General features: G+C 37.7%; 1 protein-coding gene across 1 annotated transcript in view; it reads right to left on the bottom strand.

The window, feature by feature from the left end:
- The window catches only part of LOC123499301 (solute carrier family 12 member 3-like), a 128,357-nt gene that overhangs the window by 98,667 nt on the left and 6,330 nt on the right, over window positions 1-23,360 (bottom strand). The window contains exons 2-3 of the mRNA XM_045247104.1: window positions 22,915-23,009; window positions 6,483-6,797 (exon numbers count right to left, since the gene is read on the bottom strand). Of these exons, the coding sequence (XP_045103039.1) occupies window positions 6,483-6,764 (282 nt within the window). The 5' untranslated portion in view covers window positions 6,765-6,797; window positions 22,915-23,009. The remainder of the gene's footprint in view (window positions 1-6,482; window positions 6,798-22,914; window positions 23,010-23,360) is intronic.

Raw genomic sequence — 23,360 nt, forward strand, 5'->3', positions numbered from 1 at the left:
TAATAATAATAATAATAATAATAATAATAATAATAATAATAATAATAATAATAATAATAATAATAATAAGCGCAACAATAACAGCAACAAGATTATGTGTGTGCGTGATTATGGTTAAAGAGAGAGAGAGAGAGAGAGAGAGAGAGAGAGAGAGAGAGAGAGAGAGAGAGGCGGAGGAGGTAAATAACGACCGTTGTGTGACGTTTTGTGTCATAATGTGTTATCTTCTAAGAAATCAAAGTCTTCTTCAGTCTGTCATTTCCGATACACACGCCGAGGAAGGAATGTCGTGAGGAAACAAGAGGCGGAATTGTTATTAAGTTACGTATCAAGAAAAAGGAGAGAGAAAAAAAGAATAAGGGGTGGATTTGTAAGAAATTTAAATATAAAGAAAAAGAAAAAAAGAAGAAATAAGAGGCGGAATCACTATAAGGAAGTCAATTATAAAAAAAAGAAGAAAATATATAAGAGGCGGATTTATTATAAGGAAGACAATTATAAAGAAAAAAGAAGAAAAGATATGAGGCAGATTTATTATAAGGATATCAAGTATAAAGAAAAAAGAAAAAAGAAAAGAAATAAGAGGCGGAATTATTATAAGAAAATCAAATATAAAGGAAAAGAAGGAAAAAAAAGCAAAAAGAGGTAAATTTCTTGTAAGGATGTCAAGTATAAAGAAGAAAAAAAAACAATAAGAGGTGAATTTGTTGTAAGGAAGTCAAACATAAAGAAGAAAAAGAAGGAAAAGATAATAAGAGGCGGAATTACTATAAGGATGTTGCGTATAAAGAAGAAAAAAGAAGAGAATAAATGAGGTGCAATTGTTAAGGAAATCAAGTATAAAGAAAAAAATTAAGAAAAGATATGACACGGAATTGTTAGAAGGAAGTTATGTATGAAGAAAAATATGGACGGAATTGTTATAAGGAAATTACGTATGAAGGATAAAAAATGAATAAAAGATATAAGATGGAACTGTTAAGGAAGTCAAATATAAAGAAAGAAAAACAGAAAGCAATGAGGCAGATTTGTTATAAGGAAATAGAGTATATATATTAAAAAAAAAGACATAAATGACGGAATTGTTAAGGAAGTTAAGTATAAAAAAGGAAAAAGAAAAAGAAATAAGAGGTGGAATTGTTATAGTGATGTTAAATATAAAGAAGAAGAAAAGAAAGAAAGAAGATGCGGATTTGTTATAAGGAATTCAAATATATATATAAAAAAAAAAAGTAAAGATATGAGACAGAATTGTTAAGGATGTCAAATATAAAGAAAAAAAAAAAGAGACACGATACGGAATTGTTATAAGGATGTCAAATATAAAGAAGAAAAGAGAAGAAAGAAATAAGAATGTTGCTGCATAAAAAGAAAATTGTCAAGAATGTTATTGCAGATAAAAAAAAAAAATGAAGACTTGTTGTGAAAAAGAAAATTTGTTATCGATTCTAGTCTATATAACGAACGGACATTTTTTTTTTTAATCAACGTTACAGTAGAAAAAGGAAAATTTATTACGAATACTAGTGAAGAAAAGCTAAGAAAACCGTTATGAAAATATGTTATCGTTGAAAAGAACAGGAAACTTACTTCAAAACGTTACTGTAATAAATATATCAATGTTACTGCAGAAAAAGCAAAAAAAAAAAAAAGAAAAGAAAAAAAAAGGCAAATTTCCTCATAATATTACTGCACATAAGGAAAAGGAGAGTTAGTATAGATGGAATGGGCGTGTGATGTACCAGGTGTGGCAGATTAAGTGGTTGGACAGTGCGCAGAGGCTTTTGAGGTTTACCGTCTTCAGAAACGCCTTCCTCTCACTCCGACAATTTTGCAAGGCCACAGAGACAACTAGCCGGGTTTTGAAGACAGTTCCTCCTTTTAATAAACTGGAAATCTTGTCAATCCATCATCAGATCCATAAAAATACACTTAAAAAACATGAGTGTCTTCAACTAGAGCCTTTGGAAGAAGTGATGGTTGAGAGAGCAAAGTGTTTCAGAATACTGGCCTAGTCATCAACAGGAGCTTTACCCAGTCACAGGAAAAATAACAAAAGCCTTCTTCATTTGGTCAGGTGGTGTTGTAACTCGAAGACCAAGAAAAAATGGAACACGTAAGAAGGTAACAAGAATGAAAAAATGAAGAAAGAAGTAAGAAGTAGAAGAATAAATGAAGGAAGAAGATGAGACACTCGAAAGCAGGTTAGAAGAAGGTAACAAGAATGAAGAAATGAAGAAGGAAGTAAGAAGTAGCAGAAGAAATGAAGGAAGAAGATGAGACACTCGAAAGCAGGTAAGAAGGTAACAAGAACGAAGAAAAGAAAATTTATGTAAGAAATAAATGAAAGAAGAAGATGAGACACAAGAAACCAGGTACCAATATGATAAGACTACACATGTTGCTATTGAATATAAAGAGTTTAGAATGGCAGTAGCTAATATATGAAGAACTGACACTACTAATACTGTAGCCGGCTGTACATACTAACTTCTTTTTCTTAGTATTTCTGTATTTTTGGGTAAGAGTAAAGTGTTGTTATTTCCGTTGTGTCCCTTCAAGCAGCGAGCAGGATAGGGCGAGAAATAACAGGTTTAAACTTGATGAACTCAGATCTAAGAAGTGAGATAAGAAGGATTTGTTTTTTAAGTAGTAGAAGAGGATTGGAGTGGACTCAGTAATTAGGTTGAGTGTGTAATGGCGTCTGTTAAGGCTCCCGCTACCGATGATAAAGATAAATCAGAAAAAATAATGATATGAAATTAAATAATGTGTCAATGTGTTTGTTCATTTAAGTAGTAAAAGATTAGATTGGACTCAGTAGTTAGGTTCAGTTTTATGGCGTCTATTAATGTTGCCACTATCAATGAATAGAATAAATAAGAAAAAAGAATAATGAAATGAAATAAAATAATGTATAAAAAGTGTTCGGTCATCTAAATTGTAGAAGACTGGAGTGGACTCAAAAATTAGGTTGAGTGCTATGGCGTCTGTTAAGGCTGCTATAATAGGATTAATAAGAACAAGATAATGAAATGAAATGAATTAATGTATAAAAGTGTTCGGCCATCTAAAAACGTCATTGTTATCACGGCACTCCACCAGCAGCGGGGTCACAACACACAGCAGCAAACACAGACATGTCATATTCACTTTTATTTCAATTCCACTTAGATTCCATCCACAAAGATTTCACTGCCAGAACATTTCACCCAAGCTCATTCTCACAAGTTTCCTCTTAATCTATCCTAAAATTACCACAGCCTTATCCAACCTAACCTAACATGATGTACCTTAATATGATCTTACAATGTAGCCTTACCTAATTAGTATAACATAATGTGAGATGACATGACATTACAGTAACGTAACATAAAGTGGCACATGAAATAACATAGCATAAACATTACATTACATAACATAGCATAACACAAAACACAACATGACATGCCTTCACATCACATAAAAACATACCATAACAAAACACAGCTTAGCACAACACAACATGACATAACACAACACAGCACAGCGTAACACAGCATAACATAACACAATCTATCACAACACTAAGCAAATATAAACAGGGAAAGTTTCTCCTGCAACATACCAAAAGAAAAAGAAAACTGAGATAAAACTAACTTATGAAAAAAAAAAAAGTACAACGATAACAATTCACAAAGATTTACATTTCACACACTAATCACTGTAAGGACTTATAGCGCACCTGGCACCCTTCAACTCCTTCAGTACTGGGACGCATTTCTACCTTGAGATTTGGATGTAATTAGACCATTTTATTTACATTAGGAAGGGTCTTTGGAGGTAAGAAGATTAATGGCCAGAGTCTTCACTACTTTAATCCCCACATAAGTCATTGAAACTGTATAAATTCACCATATACTAACCAGAATGAATATGAAAACGCGTTATGGTACTGAAGGGGTTAAGTATCACGTGACAGCGAGTATCCTCCATAGAGACACAGCCATAGCAACACGTTATTCATAAACCATGATGTCATTTTAACTAAGCACTCAATGAAAGCCCCGTTGTCAAAAATGCTTCGCTGTCTAACCATGACTATCTTCGAGGGCCACAGAAATAACTGGCCGTGTTTTCAAAAGTGTATCTCTTGTTAATAGTGTAGAAATCGTGTTAATCTGTCACTAGAGTCATAAAATCTATGGAACTTCAATTGGAGCCTTTTGAGAGCAAAGGTGTGAGGCAGAAGTGTTTTAGAAAATTATCGTAATGTTTTCAAAAGTGTATCTCTTGTCAACAGTATATAAATCGTGTTAATCTGTCACTAGACTCATAAAAGTATCGATAAAAACCCAGCCTAGAGCCTTTTGAGAGTGAAGGGGTAACGTAAAAATGTTTTAGAAAATCATTTTAATGTTTTCAAAAGTGTTTCTCTTGTCAATAGTATATAAATCGTGTTAATCTGTCACTAGAGTCATAAAAGTATCGACAAAAACCCGTAGAACTTCAAGTAGAGCCTTTTAAGAGTTAAGAGGTAAGGCAGAATTGTTTTAGAAAATGGTCATAATATTGTGTTGATTTGATTCTCACGTCCAGTAAACAGATGGGTAACATTGCACACTTTTATTTTGCTTCATGTTTTACTTGTTTATTTATGTATTCATTAATGATCATCTTATTCAGTTTATTAATTTTCTATTTATATATATTTTTCTCACTAATTTGGTTCGGAAAAAGGATGTGGATCATGTAAATAAACGCTTTTGATTGTTATTTCTTCAAGGTTATTCTTCCTTTTTACATAACCCTCACACACACACACACACACACACACACACACACACACACACACACACACAAGATACAAGAATCCCGTAGATCTGCACGTGGGCATCCCTAAATAAAACTGACCTACATACACACACACACACACACACACACACACACACACATCCGTCATGCAAAGCCATAAATAACCTACCGACGTCCAACAGTCTGACTTCGCAACCCTTCCTAAAGCCAGAAATAAATGTAAGAGTCAGATAGGGGACGAAATGTGAGGTGGAGTTAGGTTAGGTTAGGTTAGGTTAGGTTAGGTTAGGTTTGGTTAGGTTTGGTTAGGTTAGGTTTGGTGTAAATTTGGTTAGATTTAATTAGGTTAGGGTAGGTTTGGTGTAAATTTGGTTAGGTTTAATTAGGTTAGGGTAGGTTAGATTAGGTTAGGTTATGGTTAGGTTTCAATTAGAGTTAGGTTAGGTTTGGTTAGGTTAGATTAGGTTCAGTTAAGGTTCGGTTTGTTTGGGTTAAGTTAGGTTAGGTTTGGGTTAGATTAGGATTAAATTAGGTTCATGTTTCTCTCGTCAAGTTCAGTTCGATTAGATAACGTACAGAATTGATTAGTCTTAGTTAGATTGCGTTTAATTAGAACATAAGAACATAAGAAAATTAGGGAAGGTGCAAGAGGCTGTCGGACCCACCGTGGCAGTCCCTGTGTGAACAAAACTACCTAAATCCACCTATCATCCTCATCCATAAATTTGTCTAATCTTTTAAAGCTCCATAATATTCAGTTCCGTTAGGTAAGGAAAGATAAGGTTAGGGTCGATTAATTAACGCTTTACCTGCTATTTGGTACACCTTTCCTTAATAACTATTCACCCTGAGACATCTTTACTTGTTCTGCAGATACCTCCAAGCTTTAAACGGTATAGGAATTGTCAAATCTATGCTCTTTTGTCCCATTCTTTCCTCTTGATGCTTATAAAGATATCATGCATTGCTTCTAATGGTGTTGATTGTCTCGTATCGTGAAAGGATTAAAGTTAGGTTTGTTAAGCTTTGGATAGGTCTGACTAGGGTAGGTTTAATTAGGCTAAGTCAGATTAGATAAGGTAGGGTTGGTTAGGTATAAGTAACATAGAAATGGTGTTAATCTGTCACTAGAGTAAGGTGAGGTAGGTTAGGTTCATATTTCCCTTACTATGTTAGATTAGGTTAGGTTAGGTTCCATTAGGTCAGTTTATGTTCACGCTTGAGTTTGTGTTGTGTCCTCTTTCACTAGTTTAGATTAAGTTAAATTCATCTGTTGTCAATCTATGTTCTCCCCTTAAGACGCCGGTCAGCATCCTACACCTCTCTCGTTGGGTTAAGCGAGATAGGCGAGATTACATGAGGTGAGGCTAGGTTAAGTGAGGTTACATTAGATTAGGATCACTGGTCACTCTCTTACATCTCTCTTAATTGGTTGGGTTAAAATCGCCAGGTGAGTATCCTATCTCTCTCACGTTGGGCTCTATTAGCTTACACAACGTTAGGATTATTAGTAAGCATCCTACAATACATCTTTTTTATTAGGATAGGTTAGGGTGGGCAGTTGAACCTCCTACTCTTTCTTACTCTCTCACGTTGGACCTATTAGATTCTACAACGTAATATTCATCGGTAAGCATTCCTACACTGCATCTCTCTCATAGGTTAGGGTGGGCAGTTGAGTCTCCTACCTCTCTCTCGCTGACGGTGTTCTGGTGCAGCTCGTCAATGGTGGGCCTTTGATTTCCAACCACGGACTCGAGGTTGCGGTAATGGGCTTCACTGGGCAGCGTCTCCCTCGTCAGATAGTTGCGCAGGGACCTCTGATACCTGGTCTCGTAAACATTGTAACTTGCATCCGGGGAGAGGTGGCTGCTGCCGTCCCCTCCAGAGGTACTCCCGGCGGCCGACACCTGCAGCCCACCTCCTAAAGAAGTCTCCGCCGTACCTGTCTCCTTCGCCTTCCCGGACATTGTTGCGACTGGCGACTCACGGTAGCGTCGCCTCTATAAATAATCACGGGTTGTTCATTGAGATACGACTCGTCTGCTCATCAGGTTGCCAGATTTCTTTAACGGTGACTCAAACGCCCTAGAAACTACCTCAGATTTTGAATTTTAGACAGTGATATAGATCTAAGTAAAGGATTAGAAGATGTGTTACTTCATCATTAATTCTTGCTGTTTGCGGTGTTTGAAATGCAAATATGAACCAGCTTTCTCGTGAATGATGCTACAACATACACCTGAACCTCGTTACTGGGGAAAGAACACCGGGAAATCTTATACATCCTCATAGAAAGAGAGAAATTCAGATGCATGATACTAAAACGCATACTTGAACCTCCTCACTAGGTAAAAGCCCCGGGAAATCTTAAACACCCTTATTGAAAGAGAGAAATTCAGATACGTGATACTAAAACGCATGCTTCAATCTCCTCACTAGGGTAAAAGCGCCGGGAAATCCTTAGCACCTATGAAGATAGTTGGCTGAAGGGACACGTGGGAGAGAAGTGAACTGGGGTGTGTTAAGATTAAAGGAGAAAGTGTGCCAAGCTTTGGGCACATGGAGTGTGTTTTGTGAGCTCGAGTGTTACCTGGACTCTACCTGAACCCTTGATTGCTAATGATTTGTATTTCACCTGTTGCTTTTTCATTAATTGATAGATTGATTGAAGTATTGGCGCGTGTGCAAGAGAGAGAGAGAGAGAGAGAGAGAGAGAGAGAGAGAGAGAGAGAGAGAGTGCAGCTTCTCATCTCTTCTTCCTCCTCCTTCTCCTCCTCCTCCTCCTCCTCCTCCTCCTCCTCCTCCTCCTCCTCCTCCTCCTCCACCTCCTCCTCCCAGCCTCAAACATCCTCACTTTCTTAATCTAGCGAAGCGTCTCCACCGCCACTTCAAGTCATATTATTATTACACTCATTGCTTTGTTGTTATCACGTTCAGATATTGTTATTACTACCATCCTTATTCCTGCCAATCTGCTTTCATATCACATTAAGATTGACCGTCAGAACTTATATTTATCTTTTATTCACTATTTCATTTGTTTTTCCTCTCATTTATTAATTCATTCATTCTTTCTTCTCTGTCTTCCTTTTCTTCTCCGCTAATTAATTCATTCTTTTTTTTAATTTCTTTCTCTGTTTTCCGCTAATTTTTCTATTCACTGTACCATCTCATTGTCTTGCCGCTCTTCTCATTCATTCTTTCATTCACTCATTCCTTGGTTCCTGTCTCATTTCCACCATTTATCACTCATTGTATTGTTTCGTCTCTTGTATCAATTCTAACTCATTCCTTTGTTCATCAATTAAACCACACACACACACACACACACACACACACACACACACACACACACACACACACACACACACACACACACAGGTAAAACACTTCCTTCTTGCTCCTATCAATCTTCCTTCACATTTACATACTTTCACATTTTCTCTCTCTCTCTCTCTCTCTCTCTCTCTCTCTCTCTCTCTCTCTCTCTCTCTCTCTCTCTCTCTTCCTTCCACGTGTCTTTATTATTCCTACTCTTACTCCACTTTACTCTTTCCTCTATCTCAAGACTGAAAGAAGAGTCAAGTGTTCTCGTCTTTATCTGATAAGCTTCCCCCTTCCCCTTCTCCTCCTCTCTCTCTCTCTCTCTCTCTCTCTCTCTCTCTCTCTCTCTCTCTCTCTCTCTCTCTCTCTCTCTCTCTCTCTCTGTGTGTGTGTGTGTGTGTGTGTGTGTGTGTGTGTGTGTGTGTGTGTGTGTGCGTGTGTGTGTTCTCCTTTATCTCCTTTTCTCCCAGTTTCAAGTCTCAGTCGTACCACTCTCTCTCTCTCTCTCTCTCTCTCTCTCTCTCTCTCTCTCTCTCTAGCTTGGATTTGCGTTTCTGTTGTTGATTTTAGGGACATATGGTATTTTGAGAGAGAGAGAGAGAGAGAGAGAGAGAGAGAGAGAGAGAGAGAGAGAGAGAGAGAGAGAGAGAGAGAGAGACGCTAAATAAATGTCTCGTTTTCCTTCATATTTTCTGTTGATGTATGTTGAAAAAAAAAAAACACGAAAATTAGACTTGTTATATTTATTTTCGTTTCAGGTTTCCCTCTTTACTACTACTACTACTACTACTACTACTACTACTACTACTACTACTGACCACTAGCCTTATCAATTATCAGGCAATCATACTCCTTTTAACTTCACCCAAATCTACTATGGGATAAGATAGCAGAGAGAGAGAGAGAGAGAGAGAGATTATTTGTTTACATGTCCTCACTTTTTTTCATTTTTTCTCTCCCTTCTTTCGTTTATCTCCTATCTTTGTCCTTTATTCTCTATCTATCGGTTAAACTGCTTAGCAACTGGTTTTTTTTTTATTTATTTGTTTTTTCCTATTTCTATTTCCGTCCACTGTGGTTTTGTCAAAGGAGGAGGAGGAGGAGGAGGAGGAGGAGGAGGAGGAGGAGGAGGAGGAGGAGGAAGGACCGTGGGAGTGGAACGCTAGACTCAACTCTTCTTTCGTTCAATTTAAGAAGACCACTGGGACTCAAATTATAGTGTGAATGTAAAGGAGTCATTATCTCTCTCTCTCTCTCTCTCTCTCTCTCTCTCTCTCTCTCTCTCTCTCTCTCTCTCTCTCTCGAAAATGTAAAACTTATTCCTAACTTTCTTATTTCCTATCTAATCCACTCCATCCTTTCTCTCTCTCTCTCTCTCTCTCTCTCTCTCTCTCTCTCTCTCTCTCTCTGACCCATAATAACGTTCCCATTAGGTAATTAAATGAAAGTGCCTGGCTTCATCTTGTAATTAGTATGTCACTTAAGCTCCTACGTAATGAAGCTTCCCCATGCTACTCTGGGAGGTTTCGGGGAACATCATCCTTTCCTGCAGTTCTGTTCTCTGCTCGATAAATATTCAGGTCAAAGATAAGGAAAGCGTTGTGGTGGATGTTGAAGAGTTGTTATTACCTTCTCTACTCTAAGAACTGTTGCTGTTTATGGTGTTAACCCCTTCAGTATTAGGATGCATTTTTTACCATGAGTTTTGGGTAAATTTAAACGATTTTATTTGCATTGGGAAGGGTATATGAAGGTCAGGAGATTAATTGCCAGAGTTTTCAATCTCTTCGGTACTAGGACGCATTTTTACCATGAGTTTTGGGTATGATTAGACGATTATATTTGTATTAGGAAGGGTCTATGGAGGTCAGATTAATACCCAGAGTCTATACTATTCTAATCCTCCACATAAGTTTCTGAAACTGTATAAAATCACCAAATAGTAACCAGAATGAATATGAAAACGTGTCATGGTACAGAAGAAGGTAATGGTGCTGATCTTAAACTCGTATTCTCAAACGCTTCTGTGCTTCACCTCCACTATTTCAAAGCTTCTATTTAAATTTGAACGAGTTTTCTTAAGGTGTTTTTACAGTTCTACAGGCAGAGTGACAAGATTTCTACATTATTAACTGGAGAAGCACTCTTGAAAACCCTTGCTAACCATCTCTGTGGCCTTGGAAAATAGTCATGGCGGAAGAGCAGAGCGTTTCTGAATGCAGGCCTTAGTTTGTCTATTGGTCACTTTATATATATATTTGTTTCTAGTGTTTTGTTGGATTGTTTGTAGTATCAGTGCTTGGTGAAATGTACGTGTGGGTTGTGATATTCTAATGGTGTTTGTTATTAGCTTCTGTATTGTATGAAATGTTGCTATTTATGGCGTTAATGCTGTTTGTCTTAATTCAGCGTTTCAAAACCTTTTCCGACCATAGCATCCCTCGTGTTGTCATGTCTAAGCAGTCCAGCACCCCTAACTACTAATGTCTTGTTATTAGAAGGATAGAAAAAAAATGTGAAGTGTGTGCATCATTTCCCAGCACATCCTTATAAGTGATTCCAGCAGCCCCGGTTGAGAATTTCTGTCTTAGTTTGTTTAATGGTTGGTCTATTTATGCTTGTTCGTCGCGTTTTGTGTGTTTGTAGTATTAGCGTGTGTTGTGATATTCTGATGCACACGAAAAAAAAAAAAAGGAACAAGAACAAGAACAAACACAAGAAAAATTAAGATAAAAAGATCAAGAACAAGAAAAACGACGAAATAAAAGAAGAACAAGAAGAACCAGAAAACAACAAGCAACAAGAACAAGAATAAGATAAAATAAAAAAAAGATTTACAATGTACATATAATCCAAAGTTTACTGCTAGAGAGAGAGAGAGAGAGAGAGAGAGAGAGAGAGAGAGAGAGAGAGAGAGAGAGAGAGAACCAAAGAACTACCGCGACCGATAGAACCACCTCCACCCACACCATATCCACCCCATCAACCCCACCCTCCACCATCACCACTGCTTGACGTGTTATCATTATCAAAGCGCCTTAGCTGATAAAAACTGATGATCCTGAAGAGATAAAGAGACGTGCCAAGACTGTCACTCTCGCTTACCTCTTATATTGCTCCTATTTATTTACTCCTTCTTGTGTCTGAGTGTCTGTCTGTCTGAGTGTCTGTAAGTCCATCTAATTACCTGTCTTATCTTTTCATTCATTTTACCTGTACGTTTATTTCTCCACGTGTTTGTGTGTCGGTCACTATATACGTCTGTCTGTTTATCTGTAAGCTCATTCTGTTGTCTGTTTTGTGTGTTTACCTATTTCTGAGTCAATTTGGCGATTCTATTGTCATTCTATCTATCTCTCTCTACGTTATTTCCTCCACTTGTTTATCTATTTGTTACTATCTCCGTCAGTTTGTTTGTCTTTAAGTTCATTTTATCATCTATCTGTGTGTTTACCTATTTCTAAGTACATATGTCTTTACTATGCCCTTCCATCTATCTTAATTCACCTCAACGTTTATTTCTCCACTTGTCTATCTGTTTATCACTATGTCAGTCAGTTCGTTAATCTGTAAATGCATTTTCTAGCCTGTCTGTGTGTTTGTATATTTCTAAGTCAACTTGTATCTATCTCTATAACTATTAATCTATTTATCTGCAACATCATTCTTCCACTTGTCTAACTATTTATCACTATATCCGTTACTTTGTTCATGTATAAGTTCGTTCTTTTGGTCTATCTGTGTACACATTTGCTATATTTAATTTTGTATACCAATATAACGTAAATTCCTCCACCTGTACCATCTAACGACTAGTTTGTTTACGTTCCAGCTGTACCATCCTCCTATCATTATGTTTAAGTTCCAGCTCCACCATTCCATCACTATAACCACTAGATTGTTTACGTTCCAACTGCACGATCTCTCTATCACTATCTAGTTTGTTTACGTTCCAGCTGCACCATCTTTATCACTAGTTTGTTTACGTTCCACCTGCACCATCTTTTTATCACTGTAACCGCCAATTTATTCACCTACAACTTCACCATTGGTCTGAGTGTGTATCTAAGTCCCCTGGTTACGTGTCCATCTTTCCTTCGCCGCCTCGCTGAGTCATCGCAATGTGGGACTCCAGACGATAGCGTGACCTGACCTGGCTTGGAAAGTGTCACGCCGAGCCGCCCAGGTAAAGGCGCCGGGTATAAAGTGGAGCATCATCCTGCTTCTTTCTCTTATCGCTCTCTTAATCTCCCTTATCTCGCTCTAGCTGATGCTCTTGAGTGTGTGTCTACCCAGGTGTCCTCCTTCAGGTGTGTGTGTGTGTGTGTGTGTGCGTGTGTGTGTGTGTACGTCTTATTCTCGTTCTTTCCTATTTTCTTTCCTACTATCCTTCTATTTTTTTACTCTACTCCATTTCTCTTTTTCCTTCTTTGTATGTTTGTTCCTATATTTTTCTGTCTGTTTGATCCTGTTTGTCTGTCTGTCTGTCTGTCTCTGGTTCTACATCTGTCTGTGTTCCTCATTATCATTTTCTTTGACCTTATCTTTCACTCTTTTATCGTTATTTTTCCTACCTATCTGTCTTTATCTGTTCCTCTCTCTCTCTCTCTCTCTCTCTCTCTCTCTCTCTCTCTCTCTCTCTCTCTCTCTCTCTCTCTCTCTCTCGTCTCTATCAAATTTCCTTTTTTATTCTGTTCTTGTTTTCATCTTCATTTATCTCCATTGATAACATATTAAACCAATCTGTCTAACTCTCTATCTATCTGTCTGTTTATCTATATGTTTATCTATCAATCTGTCCGTCTGTTACCAATCTATTTATCTGTCTATCTACTACCACAACTTATCTAACCATCCCTCTCTACCTTCTACCATCTCCTCCTCCTCCACCTCTTCCTTTGTATCATTCACCAGCATGATGTAACTTCCCTACTTCTCCCTAACCCAGAAAAGGAAGATAAGGAGAAAGAGACACAGGAAGTGGTTAAGAGATAAAGAAGGAAGATCAAGAGCAAAGGTACATGTGAAAATGGCTAAATATATGTGTATAAGATTATATTTTTCATTTTTTTTCATTTTTTTCTTATTTTTTACTACTAAGGCTTGAGCTGGTTCTTACTACAGACTCAGAACCCTTAGTAATTAATGAGAGCTTCCCTCCTTCTTGACCTTTTCTGTATAGGGAATGGTATCGAGTGGGGCCTTCTTCCTCTTTCTCTCTTCTCGTTGCCCTTGATCAGTCAGTCAGTCCCCTCTTGCACAGAAAAAGAGGATACAAATAATAAATAGAATAATACTGCTGATTTTAAAAGTGTGGGAATATATTTAACTTGAGAACACACACAGTAAGTTCCTTTTTCCTTTCTGAAGATGAGATACAGTACGAAAAATATCTGAAGGTGGGATGAACAGTGGGAAAAATATCTGAAGGTGGAATGAACAGTGGAACAAATTATCTGAAGGTTGAATGAACAGTGGGACAAATATTTGAAGGTGGGAGGAACAGTGGGACAAATATCTGAAGACAGGATGAACAGTGGGAGAATTATCTGAAGGTTGAATAAACAGTGGGACAAATATTTGAAGGTGGGATGAACAGTGGGACAAATATCTAAAGGTGGGATAAACATTAAGAAAATCTATCAGAAGGCGAAAATGAACATGAATCCATCTAGAAATGAACCGGGAAACGAACCCTTGACCGGAACAGAGCCACGCCTCAGCCACTGGTACCCTAATGACTGTTATGCTCTCTCACCACAACTATTTTCCAAGGGCAGCGAGATGATTAGCGGGTTTTCAAGAGTGTTTATTCTGTTAATAATATAGAAATCTTGTCACTTTGCGTCTGGAACCATAAAAGAACCTTAAACCTCTTCTCTCTCACCACGACTATTTTCCAAGGGCAGCGAGATGATTAGCGGGGTTTTCAAGAGTATTTATCCTGTTAATAATGTAGAAATCTTGTCATTCTGCCTCTAGAACCCTAAAAACACCTTGAAAAACTCGTATACATCCAGATAAATGAAGCACAGAAGAGTTTGAGAATACGAGCATATCACACTAAGTTCTTGGAGAATTTAATCTTGTACAATATTGGAAGTACTGGAAGCTACATAGATTTCCACACCGTTTCCATGGTTTTAGTAATGGTTTATCAAGAAATCTACATCACTAATTTCGAAAACAAGAACCTGACAACATGACAAATTCTCAAACACCTCTGTGCTTCACCTCAACAATTTCAGAAGGCTTTATCTAAATCTATACGAGATTTTTAAGGTGTTTTTTTACGGTTCTAGAGGCAGAGTGACAAGATTTCTACATTATTACCTGGAGAAACACTCTTGAAAACCCGGCTAATCATCTCTGTAGCACTTGAAAATAGTCATGGTAAGAGAGTAAAGGGTATCTGAATAAGGACTCACAGTCTCCATAGCCTTTAACCTCTTTAATATAGAGACGCATTTTTTACTATGAGTTTCGGGTACAATTAGACCATTCTATTTTACATTAGGAAGAGTCAATCGATGTAAAAATATCAATGACCACAATCTTTACTATTTTAATCCCCACATAAGTTTCTGAAGCTGTATAAAATCACCAAATAGTAACCAGAATTAATATGAAAACGAGGCATGCTACTGAATGGATTAAGACACTCTCCTGCACCAATTGTTACTCCCGTAAATCCCCAACGCTTTACGAAAATAAGGAAAAAAGTATTGAGGAAAATTTTAAAGATGACGTTGATTTTGAGGTCACACGTTTAAGGAGCCTTTTCCTTTTTCCCATAAATAGTTCTCGTTAATTCTGAGTCGGTAGGAGGTAATGAAATACACGTAGGATTGTTCTCCTTCTCGACTGAGCGGCGCCATTACACCATGACTCCGAAATTGTAGTGTAGGAGGCAAATCAGTCAATAATTGTGTCGTGCATCTTCAAACATGCATTATCATGATCTGCTTACTATTACACTCTCTCTCTCTCTCTCTCTCTCTCTCTCTCTCTCTCTCTCTCTCTCTCTCTCTCTGAGCAAAATGGCGCAGTAGTACCTCTCAAGCGGTCCCTTCTTTCACCCGTTCGTTATGCAACACTCTCGCAATATCGCTAAACGAGAAAGGAATGCCAGAAAGCCCCAGTGATTGTCTTATCAAAGTCATGCGGAAGATCCTTGGAAAGAGGCCTTGCACACACTAACACACACACACACACAGAGAGAGAGAGAGAGAGAGAGAGAGAGAGAGAGAGAGAGCTTCACCATCTCACCACCCGCGTCGCAGTTACCTCACCAGTGCACCTCCCGCTGTGGCAAGCTTCCCCTTCAGTCTTATCTCTCCTTCAGGGCGTTTAGAATACCCAGCACCGTCAGCGAGGGCCCAATGCCTTTCCCCTGAGGACATCCAATCAATCCCTTCAGATTACTACAAGTGGGATAAACTGATGCAATCTAAGAGGAACTCGAGTACCTTCCCCGCCCACGCCTTCGTCAGTAGAAGAGGGATGAAAGTACTGTCCCTAGCGAGTGGTGGATGTGTTTGTAGTGGTGGTGGTGGCGGTGGCGGTGGCGGTGTGTTATCAAAACATCCCCGTCCTATCTTGATTTGTTATAGCATCTCTAGTCAAAGTTATTCTGTTTTATGCCTTTTTTTTTCAAGGGTTTTTGTGGTTTTACTGATAGTCTGACAATGGTTCCGTGTCACTAGTTGGAGAAACACCCGTGAGGACCCGACTAGTGATCTCTGTGATCTGTGAAAGTACTGATGAGAGAAGGAAGTGTTTAGGAATACGATGGCTGTAGCATTAGATAAGTGGAGTGTGCTGGGAGAAGACACAACATGAATTACCTTCTCTGAACATCCCTCGTCGAAATGCAAGAGAAATAAAGATCTATAATATGAACCTGAATTGCTATACCAGTTTTGGTTTTGTCAATGTGCTTACTCGCATGTCAGGTTCGTGTTAAGTTTGAATGCATGTTTAGAGTCTAGAACGCCATTTTTTTTTTTTTTATATACAAGAAGGAAAGCCAGCCAAAAGTAACAAAAGAATAAAAGACCCACTTGAATGCCAGTTCCCTTAACCCTTTCAGTACCATGCAGCGTTTTCATATTCGTTCTGGTTACAATTTGGTGATTTTATACAGCTTCAGAAACTTATGTGGGGGATTAGAACAGTGACAACACAGGCCATTAATCTTTTGACCTCCATAGACCCTTCCTAATGCAAATAAAGTCGTCTAATCATAGTAGAAATGCGCTCCAGCACTGAAAGGGTTAAAGATCAGACAGAGCAAGCCAAAATTCTGGAACGCCATAAATGTCTCTACAATATAACAGTTAAACGAAAAAAAATTGAAATCTCTACATTTTTCTTGATAATGCACGTCTAGAAGTTAGTGTGGGTGTTATGAAGTGAGTGTAAGAGATGTATTGCTTACCTTGTCACTGCAAAGTTTATAGAATGCACGTGTTTTGAAGCGTTTTGGTCTTTCTGAAGGTCAATTTTTAAAGGATGTTGAGATTGTTAGCCTGATTTCAAATGCCGACAAGATAAGAAAAATGAAGAACGAGAGAGAGAGAGAGAGAGAGAGAGAGAGAGAGAGAGAGAGAGAGAGAGAGAGAGAGAGAGAGAGAGAAAGGAAAACACACATAAACAAACAGAGAGAGCTATATAGACAGACAAAATAATAAAATGATAAGAAAAAACACACAAAATTCACAACAAAACATATCCACATTACACAATCAATCTTTTCCCATCCACTCCATCATCAGGAGGAAGGAAGGAAAGGAGGATGGAAGGAAGGAAACAAGGAGGAAAAAAAAAAAAGAACTGGGATGTCCTTCCTGCTTACTTACACGCCGGTATTGCCGCTAAGTGATGCAAGAGGAGGGAGCGGCAGAGGACACAAACAAACAGACGGACACACAGACAGACACACGAGGAGTAAGGAAAGCCATCTGAAATACATTGATAACACGTTTTTGTTGATTATTCTTCCTGTGTTTCTTTCTTTAGTTCCTTTATTTACTTGACTGGTTGCATGGTTAGGTTAGATTAGGTGAGGTAAGTCAATCAGTTAGGGAGATAGATAGTTAGGTAGTTAATTAGGTTAGGTTAGGTAAGGTCAGTCAATCAGTTAGCGAGTTAAATAGTTAAACAGTTAGTTAAGTAGGTTAGGTTGGGTCAAGGTAGGTGAGTCATTCAGTTAGTGAGATAAATAGATAGTTATTTGGTTAGGTTAGGCTGAGTCAGGTCAGTTAATCCAGTTAGTGAGTTAGATAGTTAGACAGTTAGATAGGTTAAGTTAGATCAGACATTCAGTTAGTGAGTTACATAGTTAGTTAGCTAGTTAGGTTAGTTACTCTCCTACCTTCTCCTATTCACTTCACGCCAATGCAAAATAAAAGGATGAAAAAAGTAAGTAATGAAAAAAAATTAAGAAAACAAAAGGCTTTCCCGAGACAAAGACATAAAGAATGATTTGTTTTTGTGATCATACTAAAATTTACGACAATATACATAACAATAAAGCTAATTAAGTTGTTCATTTTCTTTCTTATTCTCTTTCATTTATCCTTCAGCACTGTATGAGTAATGGGAGGAAGGAATGCAATAAATAAACTCAACCAGATTAATGAAATAACAACATGAATCATTAACCTCAAAAATTAATCAATAAATCATGAACAAAACCTATCAAAATAACTCAAACACATTTAAATCATTGAAAAACACGACTAAACCATTAACAAAAAATCAACAAAAAACGAAAGACAAACAACACTCGCAATAAAACATCAAACAATATTCAAATAAATGAAAAAAAAAGAAAAGAGATGAATAAAGCGCTTTTTTCAAACTAAACAAATAACCAATAACAAACAAAACAACTCATAATAATCTAAGAGGGAGGTTTCAAGACATTTATCCTTTTCTTTTCTTTCTTTTCTTATTTTTTGGCTAAATCTGTCGGACCTGCAGGGGAAGTGGCATCTAAGTGGGCCTTTTTTTCATCGCTTTATGTTACCCTTGGCCAGCTTTTCCCCTCCTACTTAAAAACAATCACATTTACACACTTTTGCAATTTGATCCCTACCACGCACGCACGTAAGGCTGGTCAAGGAGGAGGAGGAGGAGGAGGAGGAGGAGGAAGAAAAGAAGAAGAAGTAAGTGTGACAAGCGCATATCGGACGCACACACACCTGCTTATCTCTCGCCTAATTCTGTTCACGTAACCCTGAACCTCCTTAGACTAGACTCTGAACCTCCTTGCCTGACAATGTTTCTCTCTCTCTCTCTCTCTCTCTCTCTCTCTCTCTCTCTCTCTTTTCCGCCTTCTAGTGGTCTTTAATCCTCTGGTGTGTGACGTAAGGGTTCTGTACTCTATTGATAAACATTCAGAACCCTGTAACTTGAAATTAATGCATTCTTTCTTAATTTGTAGCATTTCAACGTTATTTCTCACTGGTTAATCCATTTTCGTTTTCTTTTCGTTTTTTTTTTACTTCCTTATCAATTTCTTTTGTGTCCAATTTCAATAAGTTTTCTTCTTTTTCTTGTTCTGCTTTTTTCTTTTTCTTTTTCTTCTTCTTCTTCTTCTTCTTCTTCTTCTTCTTCTTCTTCTTCTTCTTCTACCTTATTCTCTCTTTTCTATTCTATATCTCCATTGCGGACAAGCTTTCCTTGTTCTTTCCTTTTCCCTTATTCACTCTTTTCATTTCTATACACGTAATGCTAATCAATAAATCTTCCTTCATCTATTCATATTGTTCTTCGTCTTATACACAACAAATGAAAACATGAAAGAAGCCGAAATTACTAGAGAAATCATTAAAATCACATAACTTTCCTACTACGAGTATTTCACCTCCTCTTCCTCTCCTCCCCTACCTCCTCCTCCTCCTCCTCCTCCTCCTTTTCCTCCTTCTGCTATTCTCTCGCCAAAACACGATAACTCACAGCTGCGTTAAGAGACAACGGTGCAACTCAAGCAAGACACGAAGGTCAACACAAAAAATATAGGGTCAGATTATCACAGCAGTTGATTCATTCCCCCACAGTCTGCAAGGAACACTGGCCCCTTATGAGTGTGTCAGGATGAACCACAATTCCCTGCACCGTGAGTATGTCCAGGGTGAGGGATGGGGGGTGAAGGAGGGGCAGTTAGAGTGTTGTTTAATAATATGGGCCATAGATAAGAGCAACACGTGACGCTAAAGGTGTATGTAAGGTTCATTTTCGTGTCTTTTGGTATGATTCTAGTTTATCTATTGGCTTCTTGTATATTTCTTTTTATTATTGTTATCTTTATTTTTATTTGTCTTTTTTTTTAATAGATGATTTGGGGGTTTTCTTTTTCTTTATATTCTTTCTTTCCTTCTTTTTTCTTTCTTTTATTTTCTTTCTTTCTTTGTTTATTTATCGTCTTTGTTTCATTCATGTCTCTCCTTTGCCGGTCTCCGTACATGAAAAGTAGTAGTAGTAGTAGTAGTAGTAGTAGTAGTAGTAGTAGTAGTAGTAGTAATAGTAATAGTAGGAACAGAAGAAGTAGTAGTCGTAGTAATAGTAGTGGTAGTAAACAACACCAATTACTACTATCACTACTACTACTACTACTACTACTACTACTACTACTACTACTACTACTACTACTACTACTACTACTACTACTGCTACTACTACTACTACTGCTACTACCAATACTGCCAATATTATTACTACTATTACCACCACCACCACCACCACCACCACTACTACTACTACTACTACTACTACTACAACCATTACCACTCTAATCCCCTCATACTGCATATTTCTAACCAATCAATCCAATTCACGGCATGTTTGGCCTCATGCAGTATGACTCAAGCTTGTGTTGGTTCTTGCGTGTTATCAGCGGCCTTTTAAATATTTGCACAGCTCAAGAAACTAATTCGTCCTCGCTGTTGTTATTCATTGCGCGGCTTATCAGATTAATTACAAACTGGTCAATAAACAGTGAGGTGTGATGTGTGTTTAACGCCTTCAGTACCATAACACATTTTCATATTCATTCTGCTAAATATTTGGTGATTTCAACCCCTTCTGTACTCAAACGCATTTTTACCACGATTTTTCAGTATGATTAGACGATTTTATTTACAGTAGGAAGGGTTTATGGAGGTCAAAAGATTAATGGCCAGTCTTTACTGTTTTAATCCCCGCATAAGTTTCTGAAGCCGTATAAAATCGGCAAATGATAACCAGAATGAATATGAAAACGCTGAAGGGATTAAACATAGCTCTACAAACTTACGTATGTTGGGTATTAGAATAGCGAAGACTCTAGCCATTAATCTTCTGATCTCCATAGACTCTTCCTAATGTAAATAAAGTCATCTAATCACATATCTGGTAAACTCTGGAACTCCCTGCCTGTGTCTGTATTTCCATCTTCCTATGACTTGACTTCATTTAAGAGGGAGGTTTCAAGATATTTATCCTTGTCTTCTGGCTAACTCTGTCGGAGCTGTAAGGAGACTGGGCCATCTTTTATTTCTTTCTTTCTTTTTTGTTGTTGTTTCCTTTGGCCAGCTCTCCCTTTTACATCAGAAAAAAAAAAAAAACTCAGGTAAAAATGCGTCCCAGTACTGAAGAGGTTAAGTCGCTCATGAACACTAAATTGGTTTCTCTATTTTATTTTTATTCTGATTTTCTTTGTATAATTAATTTTGTTTTTGAGGGAGGGAAGAAGTGGTGGTGTTAATTAGCTTTTTTCTTTTCTTTTTATATCATATTATTCTTTTAGTCTTCTTTTCCAAGTCGTAGGAAAAAAATACCTTTTATTTCTCTCAAAGCTTAGATTCAAATGGAGTCCCTATAATACTAACGATTATCTTGTAATTACACATGTATATTTTGGAATAATAAATGTTTCTATGTTTCAACTAAATGGGCCTTTTTTTTTTTTTTCGTTTTATGTTGCTCGTGTCAAGTTTTCGTTTCTAAAAAAAAAAAAAAAAAAATCCAATCTCATAACTATGGAATCCTTGCATCAAATAAATAAATAAACAAGTAAATAAACAAACAAATAAAAAAAAATGCATTAAAAAAAAACTAGTTATGGTAAAGATACATGGCGTTAAGTGACACAAAGATACATAAACAAACAAAGTAAATAAATAAACACGAGCATTACAGATACATTGGATGGTCGTGGGTGGCGGTGGCAATGGCGGTGGTGGAGTGGCAAGGGTGGAGGTGGACTACTAAGGGACTGTTGGGGGTGAGGGGGATGATGGGGGGTGATGGGGGAGAATTATTAAGGGGTGATAGTCAGTCCCCGGCGGCGGCATACTCCAGATAGGAACGTACTTCAGCATTATCTTGGCTGCGGGTCAACAAGATGGCTTAAGACGCTCCTCCCCTCCTCCCCCTCCTCCTCTTCTTCTTCTTCTTCCTCCTCTTCTTCATCCCCTTCCTCCATCTGTCCTTTCTTCTTCTTCCATTTCTTCCTTTTTTTTCTCTCCTTCCTCCTTTCCCTTCCCTTCTTCCTCTTTCTCCATTTGTCCTTTCTTCGTCTTCCATTTCTTTCTTTTCTTCACCTCCTCCTCCTTCCCCTTCCTTCTTCTTCCTCTTCCTCCATCTGTCCTTTCTTCGTCTCCTATTTCGTCCTTTTCCTCTCTCCTACTCCCTTTCCTTCTTCTCTTTCTTCTCTAATTCTCCCTCCACCATCTCTCTCTTTCTCCTCTTCCCATTTCTCCACTTCACTTTTCTCCTCCTTCATTTCCTCCTCTTCCTTTTTTCTATATTTTCTCCCTCAGTGAATTTACATTTTGTTTTCGTTCTGGCTAGCTAAGTTTGTTATCCTCGTGCACGACTACCTCAGCTACATCACTATTCAAATCTCAGCTAAACTATTAGTATTCTACTCTTCCCTTCTATCTACTCTTCTCTCTTGGCTACCTACATTGCGTTCTTCTTACATCCTTCATTCACAGCCAGTCAAATATCTAAACTATCTTTCTTTATATCAGCTGAACTATCATCTGTCTGTCTTCCTTTTTTATTTATTTTTTTTCGTTTCCTTGCTCTAGTACTTCTCTATTCTTTAACGTCACTTTCGTGTTTCACTCATTCACTGGTTTACTTCAAATAACTTCCCAGCAACCCAAAATCCCCCTTTTACTACATCATTAGGTAAAACATCATTCTTTTAAATTAGCCAGCATTCACTCATTCTCTGGTTTACTTCAAATAACTTTTCATCAACTCAAAATCCTTTCCTTTTTTTCTGCATCACTTTATCTGTATATAAGGTAAAACATCATTCTTTCTAGTCAGCCATCCACCACTCTTTCATCGGTTTACTTCAAATAACTTCCCATCAACAGCGACTCAAACCCTTTCCTCCATTTACTGCATCATTTCATCCGTATATTAGCTAAAACATAATTCTTTTAAGACAACCAGCCTCTACTCATTCGCTGGTTAACTTCAAATAACCTCCCATGAATTTAAACTCCTCCTTTTACAACACAGTTTCATCCTTTCATTAACTAAAACATCATTCTTTTAGTCAGCCAGCCTCTACTCATTCACTGGTTAACTTCAAATAACCAAACTCCTCCATTTTACTGCATCATTACATCCTTACACCAGCTAAAACATCATTATTTTACTCCTTTACTCTACACTAACTCACCTATCCACTTGCGTCACTTCTTCGTTGACTTTATGCCACTCATTCACTAGCCAGACAACACTATTAAATCGTAAGCAAGCAACTGCATCTCCTTATTTACTTACGTCACTTCCTGCGTGTACCTGCGTCAGCCACCTCTTCGTTGTCACAGTAAGCGTCCTTGGTAGACGCACACGTGTCCCTCCGCAGGTCACTACCACTGTGGAAAGAACGGCCACATCAGGAAAATTATGCATAAAATTATTAGAATTCATATCACGGTCATTATTATCAGTGCGTGTATAAAGGAAAGGGAAGTTGTGTGTGTGTGTGTGTGTGTGTGTGTGTGTGTGTGTGTGTGTGTGTGTGTTATCCTTACTGGATAACAACGACAATAACAACAAACAACAACAACATTAGAAGGAAAAGGAGGAGGAAGAGAACAAGGAAGAGGAAAAAGAGGAAGAGAAGAAAGAAGGAAAAAAGGCAAAGAATGAAAAAAGAGGAAGAAGAGAATGAAAAAGAAAATAAAGAGAAGAGATAAAATAAAACATCAAAACAACAAACAACA

The sequence above is a fragment of the Portunus trituberculatus genome, chromosome 49, assembly GCF_017591435.1.
Source record: "Portunus trituberculatus isolate SZX2019 chromosome 49, ASM1759143v1, whole genome shotgun sequence".
NCBI classification, from domain to species: domain Eukaryota; kingdom Metazoa; phylum Arthropoda; class Malacostraca; order Decapoda; family Portunidae; genus Portunus; species Portunus trituberculatus.